Here is a 24,472-nt window from a genome sequence, read left to right on the forward strand (position 1 = left end):
ACATGGATGAACAAAAAAAAAAAAAAAAAAAAAAAAACAGAAAAAAGGGGAAAGGCCACTTTTCAACCATGCTTTTGTGCAGAGCCTGGAAGTGAGGTACGTTGCTTCTTTGAGGGAGTCTTTCTCCATGGTGGGTCTAGATGGCTCAGAAATTTAGGAATTGGGTCTTGCCAGCCTGGGAGCTCCATTGGTGGGAGGTTAAGATCATGTAGAAAAGTTGAAAGTTCCTCCGGGAATCTTAATGTGTAGGAGCGACCATTTTTCGTGGCAATCAGGCAGGCTGGGAATCCCCATCTGTATATGATCCCATCAGAGCGCAACTGGTCAAGAAGCGGTTTCAGAGCTCTACGACGATCTAGCGTATCCTTGGAAAGATCTGGGAAGATGGTAACGACTGCTCCGTCAAAGTCAACGTTAGGTAGGCCCCGCATCTTCAACATGATAGCGTTTTTATCCTCAAAGTAATGCAGGCGGCAGATGACGTCACTAGGTTGATCTGAATTAGCATTTCTAGGCCTTAGAGCCCGATGCACACGGTCGAAACGCAGCGGTTCAGTAACAGATCTACCCAAGATGGTATTAAAAATGCCTCTTATGGATGGTTCTAGATCATTATCCCCAGTGGCTTCCGGCAGACCTCTGATACGAATATTGTTTCTACGGTTGCGGTTCTCGAGGTCCTCAAGCTTATAAAGAGAGGCTCAATGGGCGAAGGCCAGCTGAGTAACAGTGTCCTGTAGTTCTTTAATGGCTACAGCATGTGTGTCTTGCCGTTGTTCTGTTTCCTCAACTCTGACCAGGATATGCGACATATCAGATCTAACAGCAGTTATTTCTTTTTTGATGGATTTCTCCAAACTGCGAAACATACCTGCAAGTTCTTTTTTAAGGCCGCTCATTAGTGTAGTCATCTCGGAACCGGCTGGGGATCCTGGATCGTCCATAAGGTCAGAGCAGTATGAGGAGGCAGGAGAGCTTTCTCGCACAGAGGCCGCGTGAGACGATGGAGAGGCACTTGTGCGCGAGGTTCGAACCTGTTCGTCACGTGCGTTAGCCAAATACTGTTGGATGGAGCCTGTAGAGACTGGAACAGACAGTGACCTCTTGCCTGGACGTTTACCTGAGGCAGCACGAAGTTTAGGCGTTTTGGCGGGCATCACTGGACCTATACGGCCGCTAGCTGTAGGGAGTACTCCTTAATTACATCTGTGTAAGGTCAGACATGCATTAAGATGCCACAATCATGTGGAAAGGTGTAGATGCAGGTACTGATATAAGGTCACTTTAAAAGGTACAACGAGGAGTTAAAAAAAAAAAAAAAAAAAAAAATGTTGTACCTTGGGTAGAGGCAGTAGCAGCACTTGGTGTATCAATATGGCCGACGGTCCCCAAAGACGGGTTAGATTTTTAGATTTTCCTTGTGGTGGTTGCTTGCATCAACACTGTATAGAGGAGCCTGCTTGTAAACCTCTATCCAAAAAAAAGAAAAAAAAAACGTTGATGGGTAAGACAGTAGAGCAGGCTGAGGACAGGGAGAACACTGTGGAGCACCAAGATGGCCGCTGACCTCCAGGGGGTAGGCCGAAGCCGCGGACTTTCCTGAGATTAGTGTCCGGCCTGGCGTGTGCCGCTTCTCGGAGGTCCGGAACGGCGCTGTACAGGTCTAAATTCAGTATCTTAGTGAGGCTGCAGAGTATTGGCACTGTCAAGAACACTCAGTGAGGGAAGAGGATAGGGATGTCACCGTACTCACTGTGTCCTTACTAGGAGAAACCAGAGCAGCAGGCCGCAAGATGGCTCCCACTGAAGACAAGCCTGAGGCAGGAGAGGGGAGCAGCCGGCGTCACCACAGCGCTCAGAGGAGCTAGCGAAATCTCCGATGATGTCCCGATTAGGGAATAGAGGTGAGGGCTCCGTTGTTCCACCGATGCAAGGGGGAGGAAGGCAGCTTAAGTCGGGCGTCTGAAAGGCCCAATATGGTGGCGGGCACACCAGGCCTAAGACCGGCCGAAGGTCCGGGACCGCGAAGCTCCGCGAAATCTGTCAATACACCTCGGCAGCAGTAGCAGGAGGGGGGTCGGTGTGGTAGAGGGAAGGATGGAGCTCTGGAGATCGGGAACCAGCTAGGATGGCCATGGATTAATATCCCTTAAGCGGAGCTCAGCTCCTACACGTCTTCCCTGTAGCTCGTCCGGACACGCCCCCCCCAGGCAGTGAAGATACATTTCCTTTGGGTGCTTCATTGAGGTGGAATACTGTACCTTAAGGGGAAAGAATGGCTTTTGGCATACCTTGTCTTTGTGAAGGATGAGGATGGTTCCTTACAAGAGAGGGCTGCTAGTTCAGAGGCACGTCTAACAGACGTGCTAGCAACCAAGAGTGCTAGTTTGCTGGAGAGTTCATCTAAGGGGATTTCCCTGATGGGTTCAAATGGTGGTTTCTGTAGGGCAGAAAGAACCAGATTACGGTCCCAAGGAAAGTGCTCTGGAAAAGGGGCCCAAAAATGAAAAAAAAAAATACCTTGGATAAAGGTTTGGACAATGAACAGTGAAAATAAAGACTTCTGGAAAAAGTCAGGGCTGAAAATTGTCCTTTCAGAGTATTTCCAGCAAAGTTCTGGTCAAACCCTGAAAGTAAGGAGGCTAGAATGCAAGGCACGGAGTATTCTCTGGGGTTGAAGTGCCTTTGTTCACACCAGGCAAAGAAGAATTTCCAGGTACGTTAGATCTTTCTAGAAGTGGCTTTTCTTGCCTTTAGCAAGGTAGGAATCACAGACTCAGAGACCCCTCTGTCTTTAAAGACCTGGGCTTCAACAGTCATGACATTAAACTGAGAAGCAGGATAGAATAGAGGGATTTGAGACAGTAGGTCTGACCTGTAGTCAGGGGTAGTCTCCTAGCATTCTGAGTATACCGGTGTGCCAGTTTGGTCCAATAAGAATCACCAGTTTCTTCTCTTTTGCAGAGCAGTCGAGGTAGAATGTGCACTGGAGAAAAGGCATAGATTAGCTTGAACTGAGCCCAGGGAATTACCAGAGCATCCAATGCTATTGCCTCTGATCCTGGTAACACACAAGTAACTTGGTGTTGAATCTGAAGACGAGGATGTCCACGTCCAAAGTCCCCCATCCCTGTAAACTCAAACTGAAGATGTTGGGGTAAATTAACTATTACTCTTGGTCCAGGCAGTGGCAGCAGAGGTAATCTGCCTTTCAGCTGTCCACTCTAGTGACGTAGACAGCAGAGATTGCTGGACAATGTTCTGTTTTATGTGTTGATCTTGCTTGCTTTTCTTGAAGGCTGCATGACCCCTGCTACACTCTTGGTGATTGATGTAGACTACAGCTGTGACACTGTGACAGCACTCTAATTGGGTGTCCCTATATTAGGGGGTCAGTGATGGAGTAATAATAAAAAGTAAGCACTGACCAACTGATAATAAAAATAGTTTAACAATTTTCATTATCGATTATGTTGATTCGTGTGGTGTGCAATTTAGGTAATATGTAAAGTTTAAAAAAAAAAAAAAATATTCTTGGATATCCATATGCAATGGTAAATATAAATAACCAGCTATATGGAAAGACAGGAAAAAAAATGTAAAAATGACCTAACACACGGTTTTGCAAATAAGGACTCAGAAGCTTGCCAGTATTCAATCATCTGAAGTTAACTTATTCTTTTTTTTATAAACACTGAAATCGTTTTTTCCTACTTGGCCCTAAAACTTGTTTTGTTCTTGCAACATCCCCAATAATCATATCAGTTAAGTGACAGCCCTGGACAACTCTGGGTACTGAGCTCAGATTTAGCATTTTCTTTTGTTGCGCCTTACAACCAAATGGAACAAGGTCCATAGTTCTTAATCCCCACTCCCTGAATATGCTTAATACCTAGAAAACATACAGGAAAATGTACTACTATGCTCTTAATGCATGCTTCTGGTCTGTGTTAAGCAAAAACATCAGTGAAACGTAGTACTTACTACACTAGTAAAATGTAGCACTTACTTTTCTTACTACTGTGAGGCGTGGATGCAGATTGGAGAGTCCTCCGGGGGGCAATGTAGAGCACCCAGTTGTAAACTGTAGAAAAGCCTTCCTCTCATCTGATGACATACCACAGAGGACCCGCACAAACCGAAGGAATCCCGGGCTGCAAAAGTCCAAAATATATTGATATCATTATTCTATATAATTGTTTTTAATCACCATTATTTCAACCCTCTTTAACTCGTCTAATAGCATCAAACTGAAAATGATTGCATTGGTTGTGAAAAATCTGATGATTATCAATCATCATTCAAACCAATTTTGACCCATAAACTATATTTGTATTCTTTGCACTCAAACAAACCAATCAAATGAAGCAGAGGAAGATTGTTTTCACTTTGGAAATCGCCTGCCAACTTTCGTAATTAAAAGTGATACGATTTTCTTTTACTTTCTTTTTTAGGGTTGACACAACAATGAGAAAATTTAAGAAGCACAAAAAACTGAGCAACATCATTTCAGTACAATCTCCACAATTGTTTTTGTGCACCGCAACAATTCAAAACATTCCCATGTTTTTTGATTATGGCAGGTGATACAATGTGAAGATGCTGTATATGTTTGAGGTCTTTATGAAAGTATATGAATTATAGTTATGCACCTCTCTCTTGTGTATCCTAATTTGGGCTCTGTGTAGTTGATGACGTCTTCAGCAGACCAGGAAGGCGATTGGTTTCCACAGAGTATCATTTGGACTTCCTCTGGGCTAAATGAACCCAGTTTCTCCATAGGGAATACTTTATTAAAGCCACCTAGAGAAAACCACCAAGTGAAATCAAAGTTATTCAGCAAATTATTTGGCCTATCCTAAAACTGATTGACAGTCAACCTTTATTTTGTAGCATGGCTTTCATCTCATCATTAATGTACAAATGATGCAATTTTTCTTTTTTTTGCCTTCTGTGTCCTTTAACAAACACTGAGAGGAAGTGAAAATAACTGTGTTTTAAAAAAAAAAGGTTTTACTGTAATTCCTCACTAATGTCCACTTTGTATTATAAATAAGTCAATAACTAACTTTATAGGTTATATTCAACCCAAATTAGTTTTATTTCACTGCAGAAACACCACACAATATAGATAGTGACTTTGTTTTGTCTAATGAGTCCGACAGCAACTTTTCTCTAGCAACACTGTCCTCATTTATGCACTTTACATTCTATCCTATGTATAAGTGGACATCTGAAAGTACACCCCTCAGTAAACACGTGTGCTATCCTGATCTGTCTAAGACACACAGGTGAAGATGAAGGCAGGCTAGGATATGATCATGTAAACCTTTTTGTGCTGTTATCAGTTCCATTACCAAGGCCTACAATGATTACATTTAGTTCCCGAAATGTACTGAATATTTCTAGCATAAATCTGTATGTTGTACTTGAAGCTTTTCTATAAAGAAATGTTTTGTGTAGTGGTCTCTGAAGTGGATCAATGGGACACTTACTTCTAAATGCCTCCATCTGTTTTTGCACACCACCAGTCTGCATGCAAAAATCAAACATAAGGTCTACATATTCTTCAGCATTGTCTATAGTCACCATCTGCAAGAAATGGAAAGTAATGCGTTTTACAACAAATCTGGAGCCAAAACTATGTTCTAGATATAAATGACCTTTAGCTTATAATGTGCCAAACAATCAGCTTTGCAAACAGTACTGATTAACACAAGTTCACTTTAACCCTAATAGGATTTTTCTAGTCACAATCTATCAAGTATAACTAAAGGCAAAACTTTGGATAGAGTAGAGAGGGATTAGAACACATGTAAGGCTTTTGGATTGCCGTCTCTGCCCCCATTAGGGAGAATGACACTTTCTTTTCGTCCAGTTTACTGTTCATACCAAAAGTGAAAGAAAATCACACATTTTGGGTTGTCCCCAGAGCAGTAATATAGTGGAAATCTTCCAGTGGGGACACTAGCTCCCCAATGGAACACAGATGGGAAAAAAACCTGACAGATTATGGCCCTCCCTTATTCAATCCAGAATGTAAATAAAAAGTTTTGTCCTAAGCAAAATTCCAGGAATTGCAGCACTTTTAGAAATGTGCTGGCTTAAAAGGAGTTAAAGTGATTGTAAACAATAACCTTGTAAAACAACCCAGTTTAAAATAGAAATGAAAGGCAAAACATTATTGTATAGATAGAAAGAAAAACATCTTTTATAATTGATCACATTCCCTCTATTCTGAGCTCCATAGGAGCTGGGGAAGGAGAAGCAGCAGTACACTGAGCTTCCCAGTGAATGGCTGTGCAGCAGGGGTGTGTCAGGACAAGTCTGATCATTGGAAGAGAGTACACTGAGTTCTCAGCATAGCTAGAGAACGGACCACGGTGTGCTCTCCTGCTCAGTTTTTAATAGAAAAGCAGAAGGACTGGCACGAACACCAGGAATTTCACACAAAGGAAGCAATACAGAGAGACCAGGATCCTTTCTCATACAAGTACATGGTACAGCAAGCACATATCAGGAATATGAATGTTGGGGTAACAAACACTTTAACCGCTTAACAACCGGCCCATAGCCAAATGATGGCTACAGGGCGGTTGTTTAACTCTGGGAGGACGTCCAGGGACGTCCTCCCAGAATTCTGCTCTCGCGCGCCCCCTAGGGCGCGCACTCGAGAGCATCCGTGACCGCCGGGTCCAGAGGACCCGGCGCATCACAGATCCCGGTAAATGGCCGCTGATCGTGGCCGTTTACCATGTGATCGCTCCGTCAAATGAAGAAGCGATCACATGTAAACAAACCGGCGTCATCTGATGATGCCGGTTCCTCTCCTCCCCTCTGTGTACCGATCGGTACGCTGTGAGCGGAGAGGGGGATGGATGGATGGCTGCAGCGTTGTGGGCTGCATGTGTAGTGCCCACAGCGCTGCACAGAGACATCCAGCCATCCATCCATCCATGCTCAGCCATCCCCACTACTATGCATGCCCTGCAATGCCCTCTGCAATGCCCCACAGTACTCTGGTATGCCCCACAATACCCCTGCAATACTCTGCCATACCCTGCAATACCCCTGCAATACTCTGCCATACCCTGCAATACTCTGCCATACCCTGCAATACCCCGCCATACTCCGCAATACCCCGCCATACTCCGCAATACCCCGCCATACTCCGCAATACCCCGCCATACTCCGCAATACTCTGTCATACCCTGGAATAACCCGCAATACTCTGCCATACCCTGGAATACCCCGCAATACTCTGCCATACCCTGGAATACCCCGCAATACTCTGCCATACCCTGGAATACCCCGCAATACTCTGCCATACCCTGGAATACCCCGCAATACTCTGCCATACCCCGCAATACTCTGCCATACCCTGCAATACCCTGAAATACCCCGCAATACACTGCCATACCCTGCAATACCCCGCAATACTCTACCATACCCAGCCATACTCAGTGATACCCAGCCATACTCTGCAATACTCAGTGATACCCAGCCATACTCTGCAATACTCAGTGATACCCAGCCATACTCTGCAATACTCAGTGATACCCAGCCATACTCTGCAATACTCAGTGATACCCAGCCATACTCTGCAATACTCAGTGATACCCAGCCATACTCTGCAATACTCAGTGATACCCAGCCATACTCTGCAATACTCAGTGATACCCAGCCATACTCTGCAATACTCAGTGATACCCAGCCATACTCTGCAATACTCAGTGATACCCAGCCATACTCTGCAAAACTCAGTGATACCCAGCCATACTCTGCAATACTCAGTGAAACCCAGCCATACTCTGCCATACCCAGCCATACTCTGCCATACCCAGCCATACTCTGCAATACCCCGCAAAAATCTGCAATACTCTGCCATAACCTGCAATACTCTGCAATACCCCGCAATACCCAGCCATACTCTGCAATACTCGGTGATACCCAGTCATACTCTGCCATACCCAGTCATACTCGGCGATACCCAGTCATACTCGGCGATACCCAGTCATACTCGGCGATACACTGCAATACCCAGCCATGCCCAGCCATACTCTGCCATACCCAGTCATACTCGGCGATACTCTGCAATACCCAGCCATGCTCAGCCATACTCGGCCATGCTCAGCCATACCCAGCCATGCTCAGCCATACCCAGCCATGCTCAGCCATACCCAGCCATGCTCAGCCATACCCAGCCATGCTCAGCCATGCTCAGCCTCTGTATGTGGCCAGGCTGTGGAAGTCTCACACATGTGGTATCGCCGTACTCAGGAGGAGTAGGAGAATCTATTTTGGGGTGTCATTTTTGATATGTACATGCTATGTGTTATAAATATTGTATAAATGGACAACTTTGTGTTAAAAAAAAAAAGCGTTTTAACCACTTCTGGCCTTCCGTCATACGACGTCCTTGACTTTGTGCGGGGATATCTGAATGATGGGTGCAGCTACAGGCATCATTCAGATATCATCTTTTTCAGCCGGCGATTCCCTACACCATAAGAACGATCATAGCGGCTGTTACACTGCTTGATCGTTCTTACGGGAGGCGAGAGGGGACGTCCCCCCCTCCCGCCGCCCTCCGGTGCTTCTACCGACTCACCGCTACGATCGATGCCAGGATCTTTTTTTTTTTTTTTTTTTTTTTTTAATTTCAGGCACAGCCTAGAGGTGAGATTTGGGGTCTTATTGACCCCATATCTCACTGTAAAGAGGACCTGTCATGCCATATTCCTATTACAAGGGATGTTTACATTCCTTGTAATAGGAATAAAAGTGATCAAAAAATTTTTTTTTGGGAAAAAAGTGTCAAACTAAAATAAATAAAGTAAAATGAACAATAAAAAAAAAAAAAAATTTTTTTTAAAGCGCCCCTGTCCGTGTGCTCGCATGCAGAAGCAAACGCATACGTAAGTCCCGCCCACATATGAAAACGGTGTTCAAACCACACGTGTGAGGTATCGCTGCGATCGGTAGAGCGAGAGCAATAATTTTGGCCCTAGACCTCCTCTGTAACTCAAAATTTGTAACCAGTAAAAAATTTTAAAGCGTCGCCTATGGGGATTTTTAAGTGGCGAAGTTTGGCGTCATTCCACAAGCGTGTGCAATTTTGAAAGGTGACATGTTAGGTATCTATTTACTCGGCGTAACTTCATCTTTCATATTATGCAAAAACATTGGGCTAACCTTACTGTTTTGTTTTTTTTTTAAGCAAAAAACATTTTTTTTTTCAAAACAAACGCGTTCGAAAAATTGCTGCGCAAATATCGTGCGAGATAAAAAGTTGCAATGACCGCTATTGTATTCTCTAGGGTCTTTGCTAAAAAAACATATATAATGTTTTGGGGTTCTATGTAATTTTCTAGCAAATAAATGATGATTTTTACATGTAGGAGAGAAATGTCAGAATTGGCATGGGTGCTCCAGAATGCCTGAAGGTGCTCCCCTGCATGTTGGGCCTCTGTATGTGGCCACGCTGTGTAAAAGTCTCACACATGTGGTATCGCCATACTCAGGAGTAATAGCAGAATGTGTTTTGGGGTGTAATTTGTGGTATGCATATGCTGTGTGTGAGAAATAACCTGCTAATATGACAATTTTGTGAAAAAAAAAAAAAAGAAAAAAAAAAAACTTGATTTTGCAAAGAATTGTGGGAAAAAATGACAACTTCAAAAAACTCACCATGCATCTTTCTAAATACCTTGGAATGTCTTCTTTCCAAAAAGGGGTCATTTGGGGGGTATTTGTACTTTTCTGGCATGTTAGGGTCTCAAGAAATGAGATAGGCCGTCAGTACTTCAGGTGTGATCAATTTTCAGATATTGGCACCATAGCTTGTGGACGCTATAACTTTCACAAAGACCAAATAATATACACTAATTTGGGTTATTTTTACCAAAGATATGTAGCGGTATAAATTTTGGCCAAAATATATGAAGAAAAATTACTAATTTTCAAAATTTTATAACAGAAACGAAGAAAAATTAATTTTTTTTACAGATTTTTCGGTCTTTTTTCTTTTATAGCGCAAAAAATAAAGAACCCAGCGGTGATTAAATACCACCAAAAGAAAGCTCTATTTGTGTGAAAAAAAGGACAAAAAATTCATATAGATACAGTGTTGCATGACTGAGTAATTGTCATTCAAAATGTGAGAGCACCAAAAGCTGAAAATTGGTCTGGTTATTAAGGGGGTTTAAGTGCCCAGTGGTCAAGTGGTTAAACACAGTCAGTTGTATGCCACCTAGTGGTCTTCTCTCTTCCACTTAAAGTGGTTGTAAACCTTTACATATACCCAGTGAAGTGACTGGCCTCAGTGGATACATACAGTTGAAACAAATCCTCCTACATAAAGAAATGGGGTTACTAATGCGGAACAAATTTGTGGAACAAATCCTCCTACATACCTTGTGCCTTTCTATCTGCAGTCTTCTCTTCTCTACATCTGTTCAAAAAGCAGAATTTAAAAAGCTGATCTGAAAGTTGAGAAAAAGGGGGTGGAGAGCTGAAATTTCACTCTACAGAGCTCAGGGAGGAGAGCTCTGCAGAGCTTACAGGCACAGCTCTCTGCACAGCTTACAGGCTGTCAATCTGCTGGAGGTCCCTCCCCTGTCACTATTTTTCTTTTGGTAAAAAGAAAACTTGTCAGCAGTGATTCCTGTTGATAGCAGAGGAACGAAGTAGCAGACAGAAATGACACATAGAGCTCTTAATTGAGACAAGTACACACTATAGAGAGATGTGCCTTGTTCATGTTTCATATCTGAGGTTTACAACCACTTTAATATGCATTGAAATGTATATACACATGTTTACGGAGTGCCGAGTATACAGCTATTGCTATACTTCCAGTACTGCACCTTCAGATCTTCCTTACAGAAGCTGCAGTCACTTGCAGAAGTGCTCCTCCCTCTTCTCCTCCTGCCGAATCGCAATTGGCTTTGTATTATTTGAATGAATTCACAACATGAAAGTATTCTGTGAACGGACAGGCAAGGGGAGGGACGGACAGGCAAGGGGAGGGACGGACAGGCAAGGGGAGGGACGGACAGGCAAGGGGAGGGACGGACAGGCAAGGGGAGGGACGGACAGGCAAGGGGAGGGACGGACAGGCAAGGGGAGGGACGGACAGGCAAGGGGAGGGACGGACAGGCAAGGGGAGGGACGGACAGGCAAGGGGAGGGACGGACAGGCAAGGGGAGGGACGGACAGGCAAGGGGAGGGACGGACAGGCAAGGGGAGGGACGGACAGCCAAGGGGAGGGACGGACAGCCAAGGGGAGGGACGGACAGCCAACCAAGGGGAGGGACGGACAGCCAACCAAGGGGAGGGACGGACAGCCAACCAAGGGGAGGGACGGACAGCCAACCAAGGGGAGGGACGGACAGCCAAGGGGAGGGACGGACAGCCAAGGGGAGGGACGGACAGCCAAGGGGAGGGACGGACAGCCAAGGGGAGGGACGGACAGCCAAGGGGAGGGACGGACAGGCAAGGGGAGGGACGGACAGCCAAGGGGAGGGACGGACAGCCAAGGGGAGGGACGGACAGCCAAGGGGAGGGACGGACAGCCAAGGGGAGGGACGGACAGCCAAGGGGCGGGACGGACAGCCAAGGGGCGGGACGGACAGCCAAGGGGCGGGACGGACAGCCAAGGGGCGGGACGGACAGCCCTGAGGGGGGTAACGAATAGAGGGGGGGGGTCAGGACGGACAACCAAGGGGGAGGTCAGACAGACCAGCTGCTGTGTAGCACATCTTTCCTGTCATAGCGCTGAGGGTATATAAATATCTGTTCTCTCAGCGCACAGTAAAAATTAAATAATAAAAGAGATAGGTCCACAAGGTGGCATCCACCTCAGACTTAATCCCCTCTAAACCAGCAGATTTTTAAAAGTGCTTTAGCCGCTTCAGCCCAGGAAGATTTCGCTGCTGAATGACCAGGCTATTTTTTGTGATTCTGCACTGCGTCGCTTTAACTGACAATTGCGCGGTCGTGCGACGCTGCACCCAAACAAAATTGACTTCCTTTTTTTCCCACAAATAGAGCTTTCTTTTGGTGGTATTTGATCATCTCTGCGATTTTTATTTTTTGCGCTATAAACAAAAAAAAGCAACAATTTTGAGAAAAAAGCAATATTTTTTACTTTTTGCTATAATAAATACCCCCCAAAAAAAAATATATTATATATATATATATAAAAATTTCTTCCACAGTTTAGGCCAATATGTATTTTTCTAAATATTTTTGGTAAAACAAAATCGCAATAAGTGTATATTGATTGATTAAAGTTATCGCGTCTACAAAATAAAGGATAGATTTGGAAAAACAAAAAAAACAAAAACAAAAAAAAACACATTTTGTACTTTTTACTATAATAAATATTCCCATTTTTTTTTTTTTTTTTTTTTTAAAGCAACATTTTTCCTCAGTTTAGGCCGATATTATTCTTCTACATATTTTTGGTAATATAAATCGCAATAGGTGTATATTGATTGGTTTGCGCAAAAGTTATAGCGTTTACAAAATAGGGGATAGATGCATTTTTATTATCATTTTTTTTTTTTTTTTTACTAGTAATGGCGGGGATCTGCGATTTTTATCTGGACTGCGACATTATGGCAGACACATTGGACACTTTTGGGACTATTGGCATTTATACAGTGATCAGTGCTATAAAATGCACTGATTACTGTAAAAATGTCACTGCCAGGGAAGGGGTTAACACTAGGGGGCAATCAAGGGGTTAACTGTGTTCCCTCTCTGTGTTCTAACTGAAGGGGGGATGGGACTGTTTAGGGGAGATGACAGATCGCTGTTCATACTTTGTTTGAACAAACGATCAGTCTCTTCTCCCCTCAGAGAACGTGTCACGAGCGATCGCGGGAGCCCAGCGGTCATCGCAGGAGCCGGGGCGAGCAGCGGGCGCGTGCCCCTAGTTGCCACAGGGAGAAGCGACGTTACATAATGTCGTTTCGCCCAGCTGTGCCATTCTGCCGCAGTTAAACTGCGTCGGCTGGTCGGCAAGTGGTTAATTCTTGGAGTTTTGCTTTTGGATTATACTGCAAAGCAGTACAGAGAGCATTATCATAAACACAGAGGTGGGACCTTTGTCCCTCAATGGACTCTTTAAAAAGGGATTTTATATTGCTCCTGTTGAACATTTTTCTAAACGTTTTACTTATGTCTGAAATCACACTGCTCTTTTGGAACATACGTGACCTTAACAATAAATGTAAACGTTCCTTAATGTTTAACCACATGCCGACCAGCCGCCGCAGCTGTACTGCGGCAGAATGGCACGACTGGGCGAAACGACGTTATGCAACGTCGCTTCGCCCTGTGGCCACACGCGCCCCCTGAGCTGATGCGAGTGCCCGGCGGTCCCCAACACCGCCGGGCTCCCGCGATCGCTTGGGGCACACGGAGAACCCGGAACTGTGTGTGTAAACACACAGTTTCCGGTTCTCTGAGGGGAGAACTGACAGATCGTCTGTTCATACAGAGTATGAACAGCGATCTGTTAGCTTCCCTGCACAGTCCCCATCCTCCTTCAGTTAGAACACAAACTAGGACACACATTAACCCCTTCACTGCCCCCTAGTGTTAACCCCTTCACTGCCAGTGACATTTTTACAGTAATCAATGCATTTTTAATCGCACTGATCGCTGTATTAATGCCAATGGTCCCAAAAATGTGTCAAAATTGTCCGATGTCTCAGCCATAATGTCGCAGTCACGATAAAAATGGCTGATCGCCGCCATTACTAGTAAAAAAAAATTATTAATAAAAATGCCATAAAACTATCCCCTATTTTGTAGACGCTATAACTTTTGTGCAAACTAATATACGCTTATAGCGTTTTTTTTTACCAAAAATATGTAGAATACGTATCGGCCTAAACTGAGGAAAAAAAATGCCTTTTTATATATTTTTTGAGGATATTTATTATAGCAAAAAGTAAAAAATAATGCTTTTTTTTTCAAAATTGTCGCTCCTTTTTTTTGTTTATACGCAAAAAATAAAAACTGCAGAGGTGATCAAATACCACCAAAAGAAAGCTTTATTTGTGGGAAAAAAAAGACGTCAATGTTGTTTGGGAGCCACGTCGCACGACCGCGAAATTGTCAGTTAAAGCGACGCAGTGTCGAATCGCAAAAATTGCTCTGGTTTTTGGTCAGCCAAATGGTTCGGGGCTGAAGCAGTTAAGTATTTGCACTCTCACAAGCCCCATATTTTGTTTCTACAAGAGACACATTTGACTGGAAACGGTGTCCTAGCTTTGCGCAGGGCATGGGTTCAGCAAGCCTTCCATGCAACCTACTCCACATACACCCCGGGGGGTTGCAATTCTCTTCCCTGTAAGGTGGTAAGGGATAACAGACCCTGGAGGAAGGAATATCATATTAGTCCTAGAAATGCATGCAGTTCTGTGGGCATTGGTAAATATCTACTTACCCTCCCAATAGACCTCTCAGTGTTGTATGCAGTTTATTAAAAATTAGCTATCATCCAAAGCTTGAGGCCCTGTTCACACTTTGTGGTATTGGAATTGCGAGCAGAGGGGGCGTGACCGGAAGCCGCTCTGGATGGCAGCCTGATCTCTCTGCTCTCTCTCAGCCCGGGAACAATCAGCGCATAGGGGACACTACACAGCTTTCGTATGGGCAAATCCAGGACCACCAGATCCACGGCAGCCAGGGCATCATCACTACCCCCTCCGGGAACCTCCTCAGACCTCCGGTCCTTCTTCCCGCCGACGGACATGCCACAGACTGGAGCAGCCAAGATGGCGCCGGACACTCCCGCGGCCTACTCCCGGAGCTCCGCTCGGATCTCTCCACCGCCCCATTCGCCGCAGCGGAAGCCCACAGACTCCGGAGCAGCTCCGTCGGGCAGTACAACCGGACCCCTTAACTCGGGAGCGGTGAGTCCCCCCTCCAGACCCCCGCCTCATGAGACACCAAGGTACGACACACAGGACGCCATGACGGCCCCCCCTCCCCAGCAGTACACACAGTGCTCAGAAGCGTTCCCTCGCTTGCTGAGAACAGCATCAGACCCCTGCATGCATGGCACGGAACCGGACTCCCCAACCTCCTCAGTCTTTTCTATGGACTTTCCAGCTTTACCGGTCCCTATGTGCCCAGCTAACCGGATTCCTCCGGAACCTGCAGTAACCCCAGCACCCCGCAACCACGCAGAGCCTGATTTACCACCACCAAAGGCCCAAAAACTAGCACTTCCACAGGCACTCGGCTCGCCCAGAGAATGGACAATACCACAGGCCACTTATGCTCAAAAAGTGAGCCTGCCTGACCCCCGCTTTCAGGGGATGGGTGCATCAGGGGCCACCCCCCCTGCTCAGACTCCAACCTGGAGTGAACCATGGGACTCTCCACCGAGAACGGCACACCAGGCCTTAGGCCTCGCCACCACAGGCCCTCCACCCTTACCACCCCGCACACCTCCAGCTCAGTGGTCCACAGTACCAGAGCACCCCCAGCCAGCACCCCCACAATGGCAAACATATTTACAGGCGATCCCCACTAAAGAGGACTTTAGACAACTGATAGAAGATGTAAAGTCCACGTGTCGCTCGGAAATACAAGTGCTCCAGTCAGGCCTTAAACACCTAGCTGACAGAGTGGAAATGGCTGAAGAAGAGATCCAAGAGACCAAGCTTGCAGTCCACAGAACCTAACTTCAGGGAGCAGACCATTACACCATGCTAAGAGATATGCAGCGACACGTGGAAGACTTGGACAACAGGGGACGCAGGAACAACATACGAGTGAGAGGAATTCCAGAAGCTGAAGGCCCAGAAGATATTCAACATATTCTACAAGATGTGTTTAATAATCTCTTGGGTGAACTCGTCACTAAGTTCATAGAAATGGACAGAGCCCACCGAGCCTTGCGACCTAAGAATGCCACTGCACAACCAAGAGACATTATTTGTAGGATTAACTCCTACCCTCTGAAAGAGGACATTATGCGACAAGCTCGCTTAGCACGCAGAGTGACTTACAAAAATGCTCAAGTACAACTATATCCAGATCTCTCATGGATCACATTACAAAAACGAAGACTTCTTCAACCACTACTGCGCATCTTACAAGAAGAAAATATCCCCTACCGCTGGGGGTTCCCCTTCAGCCTTACCGCTAAAAACCAAGGCAAATCTGCCATACTACGCTACCCGGAGGACCTACAAGCCTTCTGCAACACAGTGGGAATATCCGTCCCCCGTCTCCCAGATTGGGACCTGGTCACCAATCCGCCTACACCACCCGCAACCTGGCAGAAGGTTTCCTCATCCAACAGATCCCGAAACAAAGATGCTTCACGCAAGAGTACCAAGCACGGAAATGGCTGACTTCGGATGGCGTAACAACACCTTAAAGATACTTACTGATGGCCTATTTGACCACCAGATACTACTGGTGAACTAGCCCTGGACACTATAGTTTACTTAGTCCCCCCCTCCTTGCGCCCCAAGTTTACATCCCAGTTTACAATATGGGCATGTCTCCGTGGACATCTGAGAGAGTAGGAGATATCACTTCTACCCACCCCCCTCCTGGTTAAATGATAGCAGATGTAGCTATTTTACAGTTCATGTTTTGTATGACCAAATTAGGGCTCCCTGGCATCCACCCGACTGGTCTTTCTGGACCCCAGTTGGGGGGATCCCTGGAATCCCGTACCGACCTAGGCCTTTTTGCCTCTCAAGGTCGTTTGATAACAGTTGTTCGAATTTATACTTGTTTGATTTATACTAATCACCTGTTTCTCTCTCTCTTTCTTTCTTTCTCCCCTTTCCCCCTCCTTTTTATTCGTCCTCCCCCCCCTCGTCTACCCACCAACATGTGACCCAACGGGTAACCCGTGGAATCTACCTGGCTCCCCTCTCGAGGTATGTGCACAGCCAACCCACCGCCTTCCGAACATCCTCTCCACATCAGGTAAGACATCTATCCCATCCAAATTGACACCATGGCTAAGATCTTATCTTTAAACGTCCACGGCCTAAATTCCAATAAAAAGAGACATCTGGCGCTGAGGGAATTCAGACAATCTGAAGCAGATATTATTTTTGTCCAAGAGACACACTTTGATAAGGGGGGCTCATTTGCATTTACTTCCAAACATTTCTCCCAAATATACCACTCTTCAGGTCCACATAAACGGGCAGGGGTCGCCATCCTCATTAAAAATGGATCCCCCTTTAAATGCACAGCACAATATAGCGACCCATATGGCCACTTTGTCATTCTTCAAGGACAATGGCAAAAACAGGCACTCACCCTTTGCACCCTCTATGCTCCCAACATTAAACAATATAACTTTCTGACTAGAGTATTTACTCGACTCTTTAAATATGAACATGAGATATTAGTGGTGGGAGGGGATTTTAACCTAACTCATTCAACTTGTTTGGGCTTCAGGCATTTTGGAGTGGAGATGTGAGCACTCTCCATAGAGAATAATTGATTTTTTTTCCCTTCCAGCCTTTTTGTAGCTCCAGGCTTTAAGCTACAAAACACTCAGGTGTGAATGTGGCCTTATAGGCAGAAAATAACTACTTAAAATGAAGTGATCCCTGTTTTTTTTTATATGTCATCTAAAACTCCCAGGTTTAGCAAATCAATCATCTGGAGGCCCTGGACAGAAAGGGGATTAGCCTGTCCAGATCTTCAAAATATTTTTTTGCAGCCCTACTTACACATGATTGGGTGATCTCCGATGATACAAACGCCTCGGTGGTATTAGAAGCTTTTTGGGGTCCTTTGAGTCATTGAGAAATGCACTGTACAGAAGCCCTCAAGCACCTTTTGCTCTCACACACTCTATGAAAACAGTGATAAGGGTATGGCAAACACAAGTGTGTAAACATAAAGCAGAACTAAATAGATGGTCTCAGGCTACCCCCCTATGGTTCAATCCACTTCTTGCGGAATTTCATACTATCTCTGAACCAAGAACAAGGGGCATTTAGGTAATTGAACATATGTTTTTTCAACCTCACCTACTATGTAACTATTACTGTAAGAGCGGCAAGGAAGTGAAATTCCCTTCCACAGGCAGTGGTCTCAGTAGGGGGCATCGATAGTTTCAAAAAAACTATTAGATAAGCACCTGAACGACCACAACATACAGGGATATACAAGGTAATACTGACATATAATCACACACATAGGTTGGACTTGATGGACTTGTGTATTTTTTTAACCTCACCTACTATGCAATGAAGATGGGGCTATCCTTCCCTTTAATGATCTCAAACAGAAATTCGAGTTACCCAATCATTATTTCTTTAGGCATCTTCAGCTCAGACATGCTTTTTCTTCCCAGTTTGGGTCTCAATCAATATTAATCCTACATTCCAACCTGGAAACCCTACTCCGAGGTAACGAACTGGAAAAACCCTCATCTACCATATATATAAGGCACTACTGCCATCAATGAATTTTGGTCTTGAAACTCTACAGGCCAAATGACTAGTAGACTTTCCTGAACTAGATATGGAAGATTGGGAAGGCACGTGGGAATACCCCTTTCTTCAATCAGTAGCTGTAAAAGGACCACTTAATCCAATTTAAGCTTCTACATCGGGTTTATCTAACTCCGCAACGACTGAATAAAATTTATCCTGGGGCCTATCCTAGCTGTTGGAAATGTGGTAATTTGGAGGCAGGTTTCTCTCATGGTCTTGTCCCAAACTGCACTCTTTCTGGGAGGAAGTAGTGCAGTTTATAACCTCGCTATTAACAATTACAATCGCACAGACTAGATTGGTTTGTTTGTTGGGCCTGGTGGGCACCCTGGCTCACCGCACAGCAACTAAAACCCTTAAAGGACTGCTGCTCTTTTATGCCCGTAATTCAATACTATTAACATGGAAACAACCAGAGGCTCCCTCCCTGAATTTTTGGAAAACTGATTAATTCTGCAATTCCATTGTATAAAGCCACATACCACTCTTGTGGATGTATTGCTAAATTTGACAAAGTATGGAAAATGGAAAATATGGCTGGAGTCCTCTTCCACAAATTCTGCTCAATAATAGAGGCTGAATCTGTTGATCTCTAATTACTCTCTTTATACTCTTACATTATTCCTCTGTTTTAATCCTTCAGTATACTAAGCCTAGTACACAAGCTCCCTCCTGGGATATTTCATTCCTATTGAAGTGTAGCACATTTTAATCTCACTGCTTTATCAAATTGAGAGACTGAGCAGCTGAATTTTAGGTTTTCTATTGTCTTGTGTGGTAGCTAACCTGTTAATATGTACCGGTTTATGAGTTTGTATTTCTCTGAGCCAGGGAATGCCCAAAGGCTCTGTTTTGTAACAATTTTTTTTTTTGGAAATACCAATAATTACACAATAAAAAAAAAAAAAAAAAAAAAAAAAGGGGATTTTACAGTGAGCACATGTACATTCAGGGACACAGGATGTCTTAAATCTTTAGCACGTCTAAAGCAGTCCAAAAGGGTTGGAACACAACAAACATTTCCTAAGAAGCCCATGAAAACCAAAAATGGGGGGGGGGGGGGGGGGGGGGGGAGAGAGACAGCCTCCAGCTGAAAGAGCTAAGTCCACAGTTGGTATCAGAATCGTATGAAGCCACAACGTTCACTTGGTAGAACTCAAGAAATATAGGATTTTTATTACAGCTTACCTGTAAAATCCTTTTCTTGGAGTACATCGTGGGACACAGAGCCTAAGTAAATACTTAATGGTTATGGGCCACCTTCAGGTGTTTACGCTGGTATACCCAATCACTCCCTATATAACCCCTCCTCCTTCCAGGAGAACATCGGTTTTTGTAGCAAAGCAATATATTTAAATCCCAAAAGAGGGGAGGGACCTCTGTGTCCCATGATGTACTCCAAGAAAAAGATTTTACAAATAAGCTGTAAATAAAATATCCTATTTTCTTTATCGTACATCATGGGACACAGAGCCTAAGTAATTACTTAGTGGGACATCCCATAGCAATGCTACTTGAGGGGAGGGAGAGACAACCCGCAGGGTACCCCCAGACTTGAGGACTTATACTGCTGCCTGCAGCACACTGCGCCCAAAGGCGTTATCCTCATACCTCCTTACATCCACCTGATAACATTTTTGTGAATGTATGCACTGAAGACCAAGTTGCGGCCTTACAGATCTAAGCCATGTGGGCCTGGCGACACACTGCCCAAGAAGCACTAACCGCCCTGGTAGAGTGCTCCTTAACTTGAAAAGGTGGAATCTTACCTCTTAAATTATAAGTTTGAATTATAACTTGCCGAATCCACTTAGCGACAGTGGATTTCGACGCTGCCTTAAGAATCTGAGCAGTTGTCTTTAAATAGATTCTCACTGCTCTCGTCACATCAAGACAATGTAGTGACTTTTCTTCCCTGGAACATGGTTTTGGAAAAAACAATGACAGGACAATATCTTGGTTCAGGTGAAAACCTCAAACCACTTTTGGCAAAAAGCCTGGACGAGGGCGTAACACCACTCTGTCCTCATAAATAATCAAATATGGCTCTTTACAAGAAAGAGCAGCCAATTCCGAAACCCACCTTGCTGAGGATATAGCAACCAAAAATACCAGCTTCCTTATCAGAAGGACTAAGGGAATATGCTGTATCAGTTAAAATGGCTGTTTTTGTAACAAAACTAAGTTCAAGTTCCAAGGGCTTAAAGGTGATTTAATTGGCGGATTAATCCGCATCACCCCTTGTGTAAAACCCCGGACTAAGAATAGACACTGGCGAAAAAACTGATGTAATCCTGAGAGGAGGAGGGGTTATATAGGGAGTGAACTTCCTTGATTGGGTATACCAGTATCAACACTTGAAGGTGGCCGATAACCAATAATTACTTAGGCTCTGTGTCCCATGATGTACGATAAAGAAATTTGTTAACAGAAGACCAGGTAACAATCTTGCAAGTCAGGAAAACAGATGCTTGGTGCACAAAGCCCAGAAGCACTCACAAATCTAGTAGTGTGCACCTGGACAGGAAAGGGTTCAACCCAAGACAGACCATTAGCTTGATTGATCGCCTCTGTGAACCACTTAGAGATGTTGGAATGAGAAATAAGTGCAACCTTACAGGATCCATCAGGGATTAAAAAACGTGAAACTGTCATACTGAATGAAGCAGTGGCTAAGTGAAGGACGTTGGCAGCCCAAACCACATCCAGACAATGGAGAGAAATTTCCTGTAGGTGAACTGGAACCAGACGAGGAGTGAAAAAAAAGGCATGTACTGATCCCACAGAGCCAACAGAGCAGCCAATGCTTTTTCTTGAGGATCCCTCTTGTCTGGAGACAAACCTGTTCATTTTGAACCTGCAATCTAGGAGGTCCACATCTAACTAGAATGTGAAGCTCTGCCCAGTACAGTATCCAAACTGCTTCTCTTGCCATGGTGATAGTTGTCTGTTCTTCATGGACCATCACCACCGTGTCATTGTTTAAATTAAAGCGGAGTTCCACACAAAAATGGAACTTCCGCTTTTCGGAACCCTCCCCCCCTCCGGTGTCACATTTGGCACCTTTCAGGGGGGAGGGGGGGTGCAGATACCTGTCTATGGGAGTCTACGCCTCTTCCCGTCCCCACCGCGCTGTCTCCTGGGAACACACAGCTCCCAGGAGAGAGCGGGGACCACTTGGGACACGCAGCGCGACTCGCGCAGTAGGGAACCGGGAAGTGAAGCCGCAACGCTTCACTTCCTGATTCCCTCACCTAGGATGGCGGCGGCAGCTGCCGAGAACCGAGCGGGTTCTCGGCGTCCCCTGCCGACATCGCTGGACCCTGGGACAGGTAAGTGGCCATGTATTAAAAGTCAGCAGCTGCAGTATTTGTAGCTGCTGGCTGTTAATATTTTTTTTTTTTTTGGCGGTGTGGGTGAACCCCCGCTTTAATTCAGATCAGGTGACTCTCTAATAGGATGAACCTATGCTGCGAAGCTGGCCAAATCACTTTACGTTCCAGGATGTTGGTTAAGGTTGGGAATCCCACAACTAAGTCCTCTGCACTGACAGGGTGCCCAGGACAACTCCCCAGGCCTTCCCAGACCCACATGCTCCAAAGAATGAGTCTGTACCAACAACGATTTCTAAAAGTTCAGGATCCATATGAAGGTTGGAAAAGAGGAAACCCGAGAAATGGGCAGGAAGAAAAACTCGTCTATAGTCCTGGAATATGACCTCCCTCTGAGATGCAAGCTGTCTATACATCTGCAAGGGTTAACAAACATCCCACTACTCTGGAAAGTGAGGGCACACCTTCATACAGAGGAGGATTGTCTGAGGATTTAGCAGAATGCCAAACCTTGCAGGCAAGCTTAGGAGGTCTCGACACGGAGATCAAGGGAGTAGAGAAACAAAAGGCATGGTTTTTTAATAGTTAAGGAGGAACAAGACTGAGCAATCAACTCCTTTAGGTTGCTTCTGCTGAGTAAAAAGATGGGTGTGCCTCCCACCAGTAGCATCCTTGATAAAGTCATCAAGAACTGGTCCGAAGATCCCTCCACATATGAACTGACAAGAGTTCCAGCAAACCATCACAACTGAAATGTAACACTACAGCCTTCTACTTCACATTCAATCAGTGAGGGATCAACCTTGGCATTAGTTACATCCCCTGTCTGCGTGACCAGTCAGACATGGTCTGACAAAATAAGCTCACATCCAAAGCGAGCAAAGTCCTTTCTTGTATTGAGAGGTATGGACAGAGAGGGAGATATCATTTTGTCCCTGTACAAATCATTAGTAAGACCTCATCTGGAATATGCAGTACAGTTTTGGACACCAGTTCTCAAAAAGGATATTGGAGAACTGGAGAAAGTGCAGAGGACAACCAAACTGATAAGAGGCATGGAGGAGCTTAGCTATGAGGAAAGATTAGAGGAACTGAATTTATTCTCTCTTGAGAAGAGGAGATTAAGGGGGATATGATCAACAAATACATAAGGGGTCCATCTAGTGAACTCCGTGTTGACCTATTGGACAAGGGGGCACACTTTATGTCTAGAGGAAAAGAGATTTCATCTCCAAATACGAAAAGGTTTCTTCACAGTAAGAGCTGTGAAAATGTGGAACAGACTAGACTCCCTCGAGAGGTGGTTCTGTTCAGCTCAGTAGATTGCTTTCAAAAAGGCCTGGATTCTTTCCTAAATGAACATAATATAACTGGGTACTGACATTTATAGGTAATGTTGATCCAGGGAATATCCAATTGCCTCTCGGGGGATCATGGATTGGATTATGCTTTGCTGGAGTTTTTCACCTTCCTCTGGATCAACTGTGGGTGTAGGATTGTGTATACGGGATTGTATGTTTTTTTTTTTTTTTTTGTTATTGGTTGAACTAGATGGACCTGTGTCTTTTTTTCAACCTGACTATCTAACTATCCAGAATCGGAAACAGGGCAAAGGTTCACCAGCAAGTACAATTTTTTAGAAAGGGCTTCTAATTGCACTTCAGTTGGGTCCTTAACCACATGCCGACCGGGCCATAGCCGAAAGATGGCTGCAGCGCGGTCGGCTTATTCTGGGAGGGCGTCCATGGACTTATATGCACTTGAGCACTTTATGGATCACTTTTGTATCAATATTTATATTTTATGAAATGTGCGTACATTCATGCTATATGATGTTGAAAGCTGAATGACAACTTCAATCGCTTATATATTATTATTATATTCTTGGATTTGATTTATAGGCACATCACTTTAATTAACAATTTTGTTTTTTTTTTTTAGAGGTTTTTGCTACAGGTTTAGCAGATCATTAAGGGAATAGCGCAGCACATGATTTATTTATTTATGTGTGATTGCCAGCTGCTTTTTTTTTTTTTATTTGTGATTATTTTTCACCTGCGCAGTTACTACATTTTCTTTTCTCCTCTATTAACCACCCTATTGAGGCAGGGCACTGACAGATCCACAGTGGGAATAGATCACTTCTGCACAAAATCCTCACTTAATGTATACAGCCCTATTAGAAGCATCAGGCTAATCCTCTAGGTGCAGGAGTGATGGCCACTGCATCAACAAGAGCAAAATGGTTCCCTCTATTTTGGGAGTAATAGCAGTAGGATGAGAATACTCCGGCAAGCTCATCAAAGACTATGAATTAGAGACACTGCAGTCAGTTGTTTTTAGAAGCTGCCAAGGTTCTAAAAACAACTGTCTGCAGGAGAGAATGGGGAGCATAGTTAGGTCTCTGCAAAGAGAGTCAGCATATAACTGGGAACTTGGGGTCATAGAATCATTAGTAAAATGTGAGCTAGTGGCACCAAGTGCAGTGGTACTGTCCGTCAAAGTTGAACACATGATCAAGTTACAATTAGCTACGGACAAACTTTATTTCCTTTAATACATGCTTTATTTGAAAAATGCTACAAATTTTTGTAGAGATTCCTGTTGCTATTGAATACCCCACTGTAATTTTGT

General features: G+C 44.6%; 1 protein-coding gene across 3 annotated transcripts in view; it reads right to left on the reverse strand.

The window, feature by feature from the left end:
• The window catches only part of HECTD1 (HECT domain E3 ubiquitin protein ligase 1), a 261,585-nt gene that overhangs the window by 32,947 nt on the left and 204,166 nt on the right, over positions 1–24,472 (reverse strand). For all 3 annotated transcript variants that reach the window (XM_073609172.1, XM_073609173.1, XM_073609171.1), the window contains 3 exons: positions 5,496–5,592; positions 4,653–4,803; positions 4,010–4,154 (listed from right to left, as the gene is read on the reverse strand). In XM_073609172.1, the coding sequence (XP_073465273.1) occupies positions 4,010–4,154; positions 4,653–4,803; positions 5,496–5,592 (393 nt within the window). The remainder of the gene's footprint in view (positions 1–4,009; positions 4,155–4,652; positions 4,804–5,495; positions 5,593–24,472) is intronic.

Source organism: Aquarana catesbeiana, linkage group LG13, assembly GCF_042186555.1.
Source record: "Aquarana catesbeiana isolate 2022-GZ linkage group LG13, ASM4218655v1, whole genome shotgun sequence".
Taxonomy (NCBI): Eukaryota; Metazoa; Chordata; class Amphibia; order Anura; family Ranidae; genus Aquarana; species Aquarana catesbeiana.